The 15,324-nt window shown below is 39.7% G+C and overlaps 2 protein-coding genes across 3 annotated transcripts in view; one reads left to right on the top strand and one right to left on the bottom strand.

Annotated features, from left to right (window-relative positions):
* OR1B1 (olfactory receptor family 1 subfamily B member 1) overlaps nucleotides 1-15,324 on the top strand; it is a 184,991-nt gene that overhangs the window by 12,294 nt on the left and 157,373 nt on the right. For both annotated transcript variants that reach the window (XM_070799209.1, XM_070799210.1), the window contains exon 2: nucleotides 2,618-2,755. The gene's annotated coding sequence lies outside the window, so the exon portion shown is untranslated. The remainder of the gene's footprint in view (nucleotides 1-2,617; nucleotides 2,756-15,324) is intronic.
* LOC109565645 (olfactory receptor-like protein OLF4) lies at nucleotides 62-2,695 on the bottom strand. Its single transcript, XM_070799840.1, has 2 exons — nucleotides 2,636-2,695; nucleotides 62-979 (listed from the first exon to the last, which is right to left on the bottom strand). The coding sequence occupies exons 1-2, from the start codon at nucleotides 2,693-2,695 to the stop codon at nucleotides 62-64; spliced, it is 978 nt and encodes a 325-aa protein (XP_070655941.1).

Below are 15,324 nucleotides of genomic sequence, written 5' to 3'. Positions count from 1 at the left end.
CAGTCTGTGGGATCGCAGAGTCAGACATGACTGAAGTGACTAAGACTACACTACTCCATCTTCAGCCAAGGAGTCTCCACAAAGCTCCCTTCATGTCTCTGTTCCTCAGGCTGTAAATAAAAGGGTTTAGCATGGGGGTGACCATCGTGTATACCACAGATGCCACCACTCCAGTGTCTGCTGAGTACGAGGATGAGGGCTGGAAATATACCAGAAAGACAGTTCCATAGAAGAGAGTGACCACTGTCAGGTGAGAGCCACAGGTAGAGAAGACTTTGTGCTTCCCCCCAGCAGAGGGGATCCTGAGGATGGTGTGGATGATGTGGGCATAAGAGACCAGGACACAGGTGAGAGGGACCACTCCCGAGAGGGCTGCTTCTGCAAACATCATGAGCTGAAAGATGTGAGTGTCTGAGCAGGCAAGTTTGAGGAGTGGGAGAAGGTCACAGAAGAAGTGTGGGATGGCATGGGAGGCGCAGAAGGAGAACTGAGACATGAGGAGACAGAGGGAGAAGGCCAGGAGGTGGGAGCTGAGCCAGGATGCAGCGAGCAGCAGCAGGCAGCGCTGGGGCCCCATGATGGTGGTGTAGTGGAGAGGAAGGCAGATGGCTATGTAGCGGTCATAGGCCATCACAGCCAGCAGGAAGTCATCCAGCAGGGCCAATTCCATGAAGAAGAACATCTGCACAAGGCACCCAGTGTGGGAGATGGTGTAGTGCTGTGTGTGGATGTTGAGCAGCACCTTGGGGACGATGGTGCAGGAGAAGCAGGTGTCGGTGAAGGACAGGTTGGCCAGGAAGAAGTACATGGGGGTATGGAGATGGGGATCAGAGCTGATGGCCAGGATGATGAGCAGGTTCCCCAGCATGGTGACCAGGTACATGGCCAGGAAGAGCCCGAACGGGAGAGGCTGCTGCTCTGGGTGCTGAGAGAAGCCGAGGAGCAGGAAGTCAGAGATGTTGGTTTGGTTTCCAATTTCCTTCAAAAGCAGAGAAATTAGAGCAGATCTTATTTAAATAAAGATAGGCTCTCAATGTTACAGAGTCCATGGACTGTGGTTTGCTTTTCTCTATTCCTTGAAGAGGTCACTGAGTTCCATTAGTAGGCGTAAATGATGGTTTGCAAATATGTACAAATAGGACTGTGAACTCTGATGAGATGGCATCAGGGTAGAGATGCAGTTTGGGTTCTAGAATCCTGTAATGGGGCATGCTTTCCCCATAGGTGGGAAATGAGACTGAACTGGAATTCAGCTGGAAAAATCTCTTCAAATTTAATTTTCTTTTTAAAAAACTGCAGAACAATCGTTTTTGTTTGTGATTTAATTTTTATTTTATATTGAAGTATAGCTGATTTACATCGTTGTGCTAGTTTCAGCTATACAGCAAAGTGATGAGTTATGCATGCATGTGTGTGGATATATATATATATATCTCCATTCTTTTTCAGATTCTTTTCCCATATAGTTGATTACATAACATTGAGTAGAGTTTTCTGTGCTATACGTAGGTCCTTGTTTTTTTAAACTTTCTTTTTTACTTTGGAGTATAGCCGATTAAGAGTGTTGTGATAGCTTCAGGTGGACAGCAAAGGGACTCAGCCATATATATATATATACCTGTATCCATTATCCACCAAACTTCCCAACAATCCAGGCTGCCACACAACATTGAGCATGTTCCCTGTGCTATACAGTAGGCCTTCATTGATTACTTATTTTATATACAGTAGTGTGTGTGTGTGTGTGTGTGTGTGTGTGCTTAGTTGCTCAGTCATGTCCAACTCTTTGTGACCCCATGGACTGTAGCCCACCAGAGTCCTCTGTCCATGGGGATTCTCCAGGCAAGAATACTGGAGTGGGTTGCCATGCCCTCCTCCAGGTATATATGGTAGTATGTATATGTTAATTCCAAACTCCTAATTTAGAACAACCATTTAAATTTCACTGTCTTACTGTGGAGATCATTTTGGGGTCATGCATATACTAGGATTTAGGGGGCAAAACAAGGAGCTCTGTGTGTAAGTGTGTGAGTGTTGAGGACATGTTGAGGACGATGGAAGGAGGGTTAGTTACTTCAGAGAGGAGCTCACTGAGATTTAGGGAATCTCTGATGGGAGTGTTCTGGCTCTCTTTGCTTTGAACCATTTCCTTGCATTCATGTAGCTATGAGAACGCTGTGAACTGAAAAGCACCTTTTCATTAAGGGCACAGCATTTTCATTCTCATCATCAACCTGCCCATCAATATCTTATGTTTTAACCTCTGAGCTTTGGAATCTGGACATGGGATAAGAATTTTTTCTCTGTTCCTTATGCTCAGTCTGCCTTTGATTAATTACTGTCCCCTGAATCGCTGTGTCCTGCTTTGTACCATGTGCAACTACTTCATAGACTCCTTGAGGTTATAACTGAGATAACATATGTGGTGGGCAGGCTGCTTCTAAGGGCAATGATGTTACTGTCATTGTTAGTAGCGTAGCAGGTGATACAGTGTGAACCTGGGCCCCAGGATGTGGTGAAAAATTACTGGGGGATGTGCTTTACTGCTGAGCTCCTCATGTGCCTTTAATCTTTGGGATATTTTCACTCCCATTGACCTTTGCTTTTCTTCTACAAGATGCAGATAATAACCTACCTGATAGGATTGTTGACGAGGCCAAATGCTGGAATTGGCTGCGGTTTCTTCAGGATTCATGATATGCTGCCAAGATGTGAAATTCGAAGGAGCTATGATGGTTTGGAAGAAGAATGCCAGGTCAGTCAGTGGCAGCAGGGGCCAATGTCATGTTTGTTTAGGGTCGTGAATAAAAGCATTATACACTCTGGAGTCTGACAGAATTTTTCCACTCTTTACTCTTGATGAGATCTAACTTTTTCAGCTTCAGTTTCTTCATTGCCTTAAGTGGAATAATGATAGAGTTTCCTATACAGAGTTGTTATGAGGATTAAGTTTGATAATAGTTATAGATTGTTTGATAATAATTATAGACACCCTGGCTTCCCTGGTGGCTTAGGTGGTAAAGAATCTGCCTGCAATGTGGGAAGCCTGGGTTTGATCCCCAGGCTAGGAAGATTCCCTGGAGGAGGGCATGGCAACCCATTCCAGTATTCTTGCTTGGAGAATCCCATGGACAGAGGAGCCTGGTGGGCTGCAGTCCATAGGCTCACAAAGAGTTGGACATGACTAAGTGACTAAGCACAGCACACACACACAAAAAGACTGTTTTAGATCAAGAATGACATAAATGTAAATGCTTAATAAATATGACCTATTATTACTACTTTTTTATTTTTTTAAATTTTATTTTATTTAACTTTACAATATTGTATTGGTTTTGCCATATATCAAAATGAATCTGCCACAGGTATATATGTGTTCCCCATCCTGAACCCTCCTCCCTCCTCTCTCCCCATACCATCCCTCTGGGGCATTCCAGTGTACCAGCCCCAAGCATCCAGTATCGTGCATCGAACATGGACTGGCGACTCGTTTCATATATGATATTATACATATTTCAATGCCATGCTCCCAAATCATCTCACCCTCTCCCTCTCTCACAGAGTCCAAAAGACTGTTCTATATATCAGTGTCTCTTTTGTCTCATATACAGGGTTATTGGAGAAGGCAATGGCACCCCACTCCAGTACTCTTGCCTGGAAAATCCCATGGATGGAGGAGCCTGGTAGGCTGCAGTCCATGGGGTCGCTAAGAGTCGGACACCACTAAGCGACTTCACTTTCACTTTTCACTTTCCTGCACTGGAGAAGGAAATGGCAACCCACTCCAGTGTTCTTGCCTGGAGAATCCCAGGGATGGGGGAGCCTGGTGGCTGCCGTCTATGGGGTCACATAGAGTCGGACATGACTGAAGTGACTTAGCAGTAGCATACAGGGTTATTGTTACCATCTTTCTAAATTCCATACATATGCGTTAGTATACTGTATTGGTGTTTTTCTTTCTGGCTTACTTCACTCTGTATAATAGGCTCCAGTTTCATCCACCTCATTAGAACTGATTCAAATGTATTCTTTTTAATGGCTGAGTAATACTGCATTGTGTATATGTACCACAACTTTCGTATCCATTCATCTGCTGATGGACATCTAGGTAGCTTCCATGTCCTGGCTATTATAAACAGTGCTGCGATGAACATTGGGGTACACGTGTCTCTTTCAATTCTGGTTTCCTCAGTGTGTATGCCCAGCAGTGGGATTGCTGGATCATAGGCAGTTCTGTTTCCAGTTTTTTAAGGAATCTCCACACTGTTCTGCATAGTGGCTGTACTAGTTTGCATTCCCACCAATAGTGTAAGAGGGTTCCCTTTTCTCCACACCCTCTCCAGCATTTATTGCTTGTAGACTTTAGGATCGCAGCCATTCTGACTGGCATGAAATGGTACCTCATAATGGTTTTAATGTGCATTTCTCTGATAATGAGTGATGTTGAGCATCTTCTCATGTGTTTGTTAGCCATCTGTATGTCTTCTTTGGAGAAATGTCTATTTAGTTCTTTGGCCCATTTTTTGATTGGGTCATTTATTTTACTGGAATTGAGCTGTAGGAATTGCTTGTATATTTTTGAGATTAGTTGTTTGTCAGTTGCTTCATTTGCTATTATTTTCTCCCATTCTGAAGGCTGTCTTTTCACCTTGCTTATAGTTTCCTTTGTTGTGCAGAAGCCTCTAAGTTTAATTAGGTCCCACTTGTTTATTTTTGCTTTTATTTCCAATATTCTGGGAGGTGGGTCATAGAGGATCCTGCTGTGATATATGTCGGAGAGTGTTTTGCCTATGTTCTCCTCTAGGAGTTTTACAGTTCCTGGCCTTACGTTTAGATCTTTAATCCATTTTGAGTTTATTTTTGTGTATGGTGTTAGAAAGTGCTCTAGTTTCATTCTTTTACAAGTGGTTGACCAGTTTTCCCAGCACCACTTGTTAAAGAGATTGTCTTTAATCCATTGTATATTCTTGCCTCCTTTGTCAAAGATAAGGTGTCAATACGTGCGTGGATTTACCTCTGGGCTTTCTATTTTGTTCCATTGATCTATATTTCTGTCTTTGTGCCAGTACCATACTGTCTTGATGACTGTGGCTTTGTAGTAGAGCCTGAAGTCAGGTAGGTTGATTCCTCCAGTTCCATTCTTCTTTCTCAAGATAGCTTTGGCTATTCGAGATTTTTTGTATTTCCATACAAATTGTGAAATTATTTGTTCTAGCTCTGTGAAGAATACCATTGATAGCTTGATAGGGATTGCATTGAATCTATAAATTGCTTTGGGTAGTATACTGATTTTCACTGTATTGATTCTTCCAATCCATGAACATGGTATATTTCTCCATCTATTAGTGTCCTCTCTGGTTTCTTTCACCAGTGTTTTATAGTTTTCTATATATAGGTCTTTAGTTTCTTTAGGTAGATATATTCCTAAGTATTTTATTCTTTTCTTTGCAATGGTGAATGGAATTGTTTCCTTAATTTCTCTTTTTATTTTCTCATTATTAGTGTATAGGAATGCAAGGGATTTCTGTGTGTTGATTTTATATCCTGCAACTTTACTATATTCAATGATTGGTTCCAGTAATTTTCTGGTGGAGTCTTTAGGGTTTTCTATGTAGAGGATCATGTCATCTGCAAACAGTGAGAGTTTTACTTCTTCTTTTCCAATTTGGATTTCTTTTATTTATTTTTCTGCTCTGATTGCTGTGGCCAAAACTTCCAAAACTATGTTGAATAGTAATGGTGAAAGTGGGCACCCTTGTCTTGTTCCTGACTTTAGAGGAAATGCTTTCAATTTTTCACCATTGAGGATAACGTTTGCTGTGGGTTTGTCATATATAGCTTTTATTACATTGAGGTATATTCCTTCTATTCCTGCTTTCTGGAGAGTTTTTTTTTTTTTTATCATAAATGGATGTTGAATTTTGTCAAAGGCTTTCTCTGCATCTATTGAGATAATCATATGGCTTTTATTTTTCAATTTGTTAATGTGGTGTATTACATTGATTGATTTGCAGATATTGAAGATCCTTGCATCCCTGGGATAAAGCCCACTTGGTCATGGCATATGATCTTTTTACTGTGTTGTTGGATTCTGATTGCTAGAATTTTGTTAAGGATTTTTGCATCTATGTTCATCAGTGATATTGGCCTGTAGTTTTCTTTTTTTGTGGCATCTTTATCAGGTTTTGGTATTAGCGTGATGGTGGCCTCATAGAATGAGTTTGGAAGTTTACCTTCCTCTGCAATTTTCTGGAAGAGTTTGAGTAGGATAGGTGTTAGCTCTTCTCTAAATTTTTGGTAGAATTCAGCTGTGAAGCCATCTGGACCTGGGCTTTTGTTTACTGGAAAATTTCTGATTACAGTTTCAATTTTCGTGCTTGTGATGGATCTGTTAAGATTTTCTATTTCTTCCTGGTCCAGTTTTGGAAAGTTGTATTTTTCTAAGAATTTGTCCATTTCTTCCATGTTGACCATTTTTGGGCATATAATTGCTGATAGTAGTTTCTTATGATCCTTTGTATTTCTGTGTTGTCTGTTGTGATCTCTCCATTTTCATTTCTAATTTTATTGATTTGATTTTTCTCTCTTTGTTTCTTGATGAGTCTGGCTAATGGTTTGTCAATTTTATTTATCCTTTCAAAGAACCAGATTTTGGCTTTGTTGATTTTTGCTATGGTCTCCTTTGTTCCTTTTGCATTTATTTCTGCCCTAATTTTTAATATTTCTTCCCTTCTACTAACCCTGGGGTTCTTCATTTCTTCCTTTTCTAGTTGCTTTAGGTGTAGAGTTAGGTTATTGATTTGACTTTTTTCTTGTTTCTTGAGGTATGCCTGTATTGCTATGAACTTTCCCCTTAGGACTGCTTTTACAGTGTCCCACAGGTTTTGGGTTGTCGTGTTTTCATTTTCATTCGTTTCTATGCAAATTTTGATTTCTTTTTTGATTTCTCCTGTGATTTGTTGGTTATTCAGCAGCGTGTTGTTCAGCCTCCATATGTTGGAATTTTTAATAGTTTTTCTCCTGTAATTGAGATCTAATCTTACTGCATTGTGGTCAGAAAAGATGCTTGGAATGATTTCAATTTTTTGAATTTACCAAGGCTTGATTTATGGCTCAGGATGTGATCTATCCTGGAGAAGGTTCCGTGTGCGCTTGAGAAAAAGGTGAAATTCATTGTTTTGGGATGAAATGTCCTATAGAGATCAATTAGGTCTAACTGGTCTATGGTATCGTTTAAAGTTTGTGTTTCCTTGTTAATTTTCTGTGTAGTTGATCTATCCATAGGTGTGAATGGGGTATTGAAGTCTCCCACTATTATTGAGTTATTGTTAATTTCTTCTTTCATACTTGTTAGCATTTGTCTTACATATTGCGGTGCTCCTATGTTGGGTGCATATATATTTATAATTGTTATATCTTCTTCTTGGATTGATCCTTTGATCATTATGTAGTGACCGTCTTTGTCTCTTTTCACAGCCTTTGTTTTAAAGTCTATTTTACCTGATATGAGTATTGCTACTCCTGCTTTCTTTTGGTCCCTATTTGCATGGAAAACCTTTTTCTAGCCCTTTCCACTTTCAGTCTGTATGTGTCCCCTGTTTTGAGGTGGGTCTCTTGCAGACAACATATGTAGGGGTCTTGTTTTTGTATCCATTCAGCCAGTCTTTGTCTTTTGGTTGAGGCATTCAACCCATTTACGTTTAAGGTAATTATTGATAGGTATGATCCATTGCCATTTACTTTATTGTTTTGGGTTCAAATTTATACACCCTTTTTGTGTTTCCTGTCTAGAGAATATCCTTTAGTATTTGTTGGAGAGCTGGTTTGGTGGTGCTGAATTCTCCCAGCTTTTGCTTGTCTGTAAAGCTTTTGATTTCTCCTTCATATTTGAATGAGATCCTTGCTGGGTACAATAATCTGGGCTGTAGGTTATTTTCTTTCATCACTTTAAGTATGTCTTGCCATTCCCTCCTGGCTTGAAGAGTTTCTATTGAAAGATCAGCTGTTATCCTTATGGGAAGTCCCTTTCGTGTTATTTGTTGTTTTTCCCTTGCTGCTTTTAATATTTGTTCTTTGTGTTTGATCTTTGTTAATTTGATTAATATGTGTCTTGGGGTGTTTTGCCTTGGGTTTATCCTGTTTGGGACTCTCTGGGTTTCTTGGACTTGAGTGATTATTTCCTTCCCCATTTTAGGGAAGTTTTCAACTACTATCTCCTCAAGTATTTTCTCATGGTCTTTCTTTTTGTCTTCTGGGACCCCTATGATTCGAATGTTGTAGCATTTAATATTCTCCTGGAATTCTCTGAGATTGTCCTCATTTCTTTTAATTCATTTTTCTTTTTTCCTCTCTGATTCATTTATTTCTACCATTCTATCTTCTAATTCACTAATCCTATCTTCTGCCTCTGTTATTCTACTATTTGTTGCCTCCAGAGTGTTTTTGATCTCATTTATTGCATTATTCATTATATATTGACTCTTTTTTATTTCTTCTAGGTCCTTGTTAAACCTTTCTTGCATCTTCTCAATCCTTGTCTCCAGGCTATTTATCTATTTATCTGTGATTCCATTTTGATTTCAAGATTTTGGATCAATTTCACTATCATTATTTGGAATTCTTTATCAGGTAGATTCCCTATCTCTTCCTTTTTTGTTTGGTTTGGTGGGCATTTATCCTGTTCCTTTCCCTGCTGGGTATTTCTCTATTTCTTCATCTTGTTTATATTGCTGAGTTTAGGGTGTTCTTTCTGTATTCTGGCAGTTTGTGGAGTTCTCTTTATTGTGGCATTTCCTCACTGTGTTTGGGTTTGTATAGGTGGCTTGTCAAGGTTTCTTGGTTAGGGAAGCTTGTGTCGGTGTTCTGGTGGGTGGAGCTGGATTTCTTCTCTCTGGAGAGCAGTGAAGTGTCCAGTAATGAGTTATGAGATGTCTATGGTTTTGGGGTGACTGGGAAGCCTGTATATTGGAGCTCAGGGCTGTGTTCCTGTGTTGCTGGAGAATTTGCTTGGTATGTCTTGCCCTGGAACTTGTTGGCCCTTGTGTGGTGCTTGGTTTCAGTGTAGGTATGGAGGCATTGGATGAGCTCATGTCAATTAATGTTCCCTGGAGTCGAGTTCCCTGGAGTCAGGGTTTGGACTTAAGCCTCCTGCTTCCCGTTATCGGTCTTATTTTTACAGTAGTCTCAAAACTTCTCCTTCTATACAGCATCATTGATAAAACATCTAGGTTAAAGATGAAAAGTTTCTCCACCATGAGGGTCACCCAGAGAGGTTCACAGCATTACATGGAGAAGAGAAGAGGGAAGAGGGAGTTAGAGGTGACCCAAATGAGAAGAGGTGGAATCAATAGAGGAGAGAGCGGGCTAACCAGTAATCACTTCCTTATGTGGACTCCACAACTGGACCACTCAGAGATGTTCACAGAGTTATACAGAGAAGAAAAGAGGGAGGAAGGAGACAGAGGTGGCCAGGAATGAAAAGGAGAGAGACATCCAGCCAGTAATCAGTTCCCTAAGTGCTCTCCACCGTCTGGAACACACACAAATTCACAGAGTTGGGTAGAGTAGAGAAGGGTTATGGAGGAGACACAGGCGACCTGGTGGAGAAAAAGGAGAGTCCAAAGGGGGAGAGAGCAGTCAAGCCAGTAATCTCGCTCCCTAGTAAAAAATGGGTACTGAAGATTGGGTTCTTAAAGGTACAAAATTGGTATCAAATATCTAAAAGCAAAAATTAAAAATCTAGAGTAGAGTTTGGAATTTCAAAAATACAATGTTAAAGAAAAGAAGAAGAAATGTGTCACTGCACCATCAGTGATAACTCCATTCAGATGGACCAGGCTCCATGGGCAGCACCCCTGGTTTCTCCTTCGGGTGAGGTACAGCATGGATCTCTCCTCCCAGCCTTTACCCTGAACTGGTCCATCTCAGTCCTGGAGTCCCTACTTTTTTATTAGAGCCCTGGCCCTATGGATATAATACAGTATGTCCCAGTAAATAAGTAAAAATAAAGACAGAATAGATCAGAGGTCATAATCTTTGCTTTTAGAAGTCATGTAGATGAGGACACATTCTTATTTAATGATCTCAGAGAACAGAGATATGAATAATATTTAGATTCTCTATTGGACACATGGTGACTAATATACTTTTTTTCTAAAAATAAATCAATTTATGGATATGTTTGTTTTTATTTTAATGTATCTTCCATAAAAAGAATATATAAAACATGTATATTCTCTTACAGAGAAGGCAATGGCACCCCACTCCAGTACTCTTGCCTGGAAAATCCCATGGACGGAGGAGCCTGGTAGGCTGCAGTCCATGGGGTCACTAGGAGTAGGACATGACTGAGTGACTTCACTTTCACTTTTCACTTTCATGCATTGGAGAAGGAACTGGCAACCCACTCCAGTGTTCTGCCTGGAGAATCCCAGGGACAGGGGAGCCTGGTGGGCTGCCTTCTTAGGGTCACACAGAGTCGGACATGACTGAAGTGACTTAGCATAGCATAGCATACCATATTCTCTTAAGAATGTTAATAAAACTAATGCCTATTCCCCCATCACTTTGCTTAAAGAGTATACAGGTCAGTACTTTATTTCGGAGGAGGCAATGGCAACCCACTCCAGCACTCTTGCCTGGAAAATCCCATGGGCAGAGGAGCCTGGTGGGCTGCAGTCCATGGGGTCGCTAAGAGTTGGACATGACTGAGCGATTTCACTTTCACTTTTCACTTTCATGCATTGGAGAAGGAAATGGCAACCCACTCCAGTGTTCTTGCCTGGAGAATCCCAGGGACAGAGGAGCCTGGTGGGCTGCCATCTATGGGGTTGCACATAGTCGGACACAACTGAAGCGACTTAGCAGCAGCAGCAGCAATACTTTATTTACTTATTGTTCCAGGATAGTTTTTTTAAATTTATGCTTATTTTGAATTAAAAAATTTTAATACAATTTTAAAGGTTACTTTCCATTTACCGTTGCTACAAATATTGGTATATTTTCAGTCCTGTATTAGTCATCCTGGAGCCTATCTTACACCCAAGAGTTTGTACCTCTCATTCCCCATCCTCCACACTGCCTCTTTCTCCCCTTTCCATGGCTAACCACTAGCTTGTTCTCTGTGTCTGTGATTTGGCTTCCTTTTTGTTTCACACACTGGATTGTTGCACTATTTAAGATTCTGCTTATAAGTCATATCATACAGTCTTTGTCTTTCTCTGTCTGACATTCTCTTAGCATACTTCCCAAGAAATTACTGGGAACCAATCCCCTATGTATCACTTCCCAGATTCAGAAGTAGGACATTGCCAGCTTGTCTGAAATTCCTTTTGTGTTAGCAGGTTCGTCATCACTCTTCCTTCCTTCGTGAAGGAAAATGATTCCTGTTATCTTTCTAACACTTGATTTTAGTCTTGCCTCTTTTTGAACTTTATATAAATGCCCTCATGCACTATGTATTCTCTTTTCTGGCTCTTTAGTTCAGTTGTTTCTCTGTGAGATCATCTAGACAGCTCTAGGTGGTGGGTGTTTGTTCACTTCCATTGCTGTGAGTTGCTACATTGTATAATACGACACATTAGTCATGCAAACTATTTTTGAAAGAATAGTTTTTTTGGTTATTTGGAACAGTACTGTTTTCATCATTCCTATATATGTTTCTTTGTATACACATGCATTTCCTTCTCTTTCATACATACCCAGGAGAGGAATTTCATGGTTTTAGGATATCTCCATCTTTAATTTTACTATGCAATATCAAATTGTCTTCCAAATAGATTGTACCACTTTACACTTCCATCAGCAATAAGTGAGGTTGTGGTGGCAGCTCATTCTTGATAACACTTGGTGGTGTTGGTTTCTTTCATTGTAGTCACTTGGTGTGTGTGTGTGTGTGTGTGTGTGTGTGTGTGTTGGGGGCATCTCCCAATGGCTTGACTTTATCTTTTGGTAATTAATAATGAGATTGGACACCTGATATACTTATTAGTGTTTGTATTGCTTAGTTTTGCAACTGTTTATCTAAATTTTTGTTCATTTTTCTTTTTTAGTTAACTTTTAAAATTATAATTTATTTATTCAGTTCAGTCTGTTCAGTCGCTCAGTTGTGTCCAACTCTTTGGGACCCCATGAATCACAGCATGCCAGGCCTCCCTGTTCATCACCAACTGCTGGAGTTCACTCAAACTCATGTCCATCGAGTCGGTGATGCCATCCAGCCATCTCATCCTCTGTTGTCCCCTTCTCCTCCTGCCCCCAATCCCTCCCAGCATCAGGGTCTCTTCCAATGACTCAACTCTTCCCATGAAGTGGCCAAAGTATTGGAGTTTCAGCTTCAGCATCAGTCCTTCCAATGAACACCCAGGACTGATCTCCTTTAGTATGGACTGGTTGGATCTCCTTGCAGTTCAAGGGACTCTCAAGAGTCTTCTGCAACACCACAGTTCAAAAGCATCAATTCTTTGGCACTCAGCTTTCTTCACAGTCCAACTCTCACATCCATACATGACCACTGGAAAAACCATAGCCTTCACTAGACGGACCTTTCTTGGCAAAGTAATATCTCTGCTTTTGATTATGCTGTCTAGGTTGTTCATAACTTTCCTTCCAAGGAGTAGGCGTCTTTTAATTTCATGGCTGCAGTCACCATCTGCAGTGATTTTGGAGCCCCCCAAAATAAAGTTTGACACTGTTTCCACTGTTTCCCCATCTATTTCCCATGAAGTGATTGGCCCAAATGCCGTGATCTTAGTTTTCTGAATGTTGAGCTTTAAGCCAACTTTTTCACTCTCCACTTTCACTTTAATCAAGAGGCTTTTTAGTTCCTCTTCACTTTCTGCCATAAGGGTGGTGTCATCTGCATATCCGAGGTTATTGATATTTCTCCCGGCAAACTTGATTCCAGCTTGTGTTTCTTCCAGCCCAGCGTTTCTCATGATGTACTCTGCATATAAGTTAAATAAGCAGAGTGACAATATACAGCCTTGACGTACTCCTTTTCCTATTTGGAACCAGTCTGTTGTTCCATGTCCAGTTCTAACTGTTCCTTCCTGACCTTCATACAGGTTTCTCAAGCGGCAGGTCAGGTGGTCTGGTATTCCCATCTCTTTCCGAATTTTCCACAGTTTATTGTGATCCACACAGTCTAGAACTATTTAAATATTCTAGATACCATGCCTTTGTGCATTATATGTATTACAAATATTTTCTCTGTCTTTATGGTTTGTCTTTTCACTCTTGTTACAGTCTGTTTGCCAAATAAATATTTTAATTTTTAATTTACTGAATTCTTCAGTTCTTTCCTTTTTTCTTAATGCTTTACTAGTATCTGATTTATGCTGTCCATTGTTCCCTTAGTTCAGGAAAGTATATTTCAGCATTTTCTTCTAAAATCCTTAGAATTTTTTTTTTTTACAGTTACTGCTTTAGTCACTCTTAAATAGATTTTTGTGTATTTTGTGAACTGAGTACTAAGGTGTCTATGTTTTACTTGTTTCTGCCTCAAGACACCTAATTAATAATTTGAATGTTAGACTCCTTTGAATTTCAATATTATCAAACCTATCAGGTGTAAATAAAATTCAGTTTTGTTTCTTCCATTAGAAAATATATATCTTTTATTTGTTTTTCTTATCCCATTGCACTGGATGTTTCAAGTACAATGTGGTATAGTTGCACTGAGTGTTGGTATTTTGTCTTGTTCCTCATGTGGACAGGAAGGATTTAATGTATGATTATGACACATTATATGCTATATGTTTGAAAAAAGAACTCTTTTCATATTAAGAAAATTTGCTTCTATGTCTATTTGCTAGCCTGACTTTTTAATAAGTGTATGTTGGATTATATTCAAATTTTTCTTGCATCTCAAAAGTATTGCTTTCTTGAATCATATGATTTTTGTCCTTTTTTTTTTGTCCTTTGTTTTGTAAAATAGTGACTTACTTTGGTTGACTTTTGAATGTTAAACCAACTCTGCATTCTGGGAAAACTCAACTTGGTAATGATAACATATTTTCTTCAGCTTATTGTACTTTTTTTTTTTTTGCAATATTCTCATTAGCTTTCAGAGAAGGTAATGGCACCCCACTCCAGTACTCTTGCCTGGAAAATCCCATGGACGGAGGAGCCTGGTGGGCTGCAGTCCATGGGGTCACTAGGAGTCAGACACAACTGAGCGATTTCACTTTCCTTTTTCACTTTCATGCATTGGAGAAGGAAATGGCAACCCACTCCAGTGTTCTTGCCTGGAGAATCCCAGGGACGGGGGAGCCTGGTGGGCTGCCGTCTCTGGGGTCACACAGAGTCAGACACGACTGAACCGACTTAGCAGCAGCAGCAGCATTAGCTTTAGGTAACAAAGTTGTGCTAATGTCTAAAAAAGAATAGGTGAATGTTTCTTTATTTTTATTCTCTGATAGAGTTTTGCAAAGTAGAATTCTTGAAGTGTTTATAAAATTATTGCAACCACCTGGGCTTGAAATTTTCTTTGAAGAAGTTTTTGGCTACTGATTCAATTTCCTCATATGTCTTAGGTCTATTGAGGTTGTATATTTCTTACTAAATTGTTTTGATGAGTTGTTTATGATATTTTTCTTTGACATCAGCAGTATAATTGTGTGTTCAGTTCAGTTCAGTCGCTAAGTTGTGTCCAACTCTTTATGACCCCATGGACCGCAGCACTCCAGGCCTCCTTGTCCATCACCAACTCCCGGAGTTTACTCAAACTCAAACTCATTGTGTGTTATTCCCACTTTAACAATATGATTTCATCCTAAACTAACGTATGGTTACACAAAAAATACTGTATTACACAAGAAAGTGAAAAAAGTTGAATATTTGCATGAATTCTGCAGAAGGCAGGATTTCAAATTTAACTGTAGTAAAAAGAGGTACAAAGAATATTTCTTGATTTGATAATAAAATAAAAGCTTCCTTACACTTAAAATAATCACCAAGTTAAGGGACTTCCCTGGTGGTCCAGTGTTGAAGACTACGTGCTTCCGATGCAGGTGGCACAGGATTTATCCCTAGTCACAAGACTAAGATCCCACATGCTATTGCAGAATAGCGAAAAAAAAAAAAAAAAATTCACAAAGTTAAGAGATAAAGAATGAACTACGAACAAGGTGATGAAGACAGGGATATAATGTCTTTAATATAAAAAGGCCCATACAAGTCAATAAAAAAATCCCAGAAGGTAATAGGTAGATGACATGAATAAACAACTAATAAGAGAATTTTAAAAATTGGTTAATGGATGCTGGAAAATAGTCCCCTTATTAATAAACAAAGAAATTTAAAACCAGGGCAAGAAGATACCAT

The sequence above is a fragment of the Bos indicus genome, chromosome 11 (genome assembly GCF_029378745.1).
Source record: "Bos indicus isolate NIAB-ARS_2022 breed Sahiwal x Tharparkar chromosome 11, NIAB-ARS_B.indTharparkar_mat_pri_1.0, whole genome shotgun sequence".
NCBI classification, from domain to species: domain Eukaryota; kingdom Metazoa; phylum Chordata; class Mammalia; order Artiodactyla; family Bovidae; genus Bos; species Bos indicus.
This window is presented reverse-complemented; position numbering and strand designations above follow the sequence as displayed.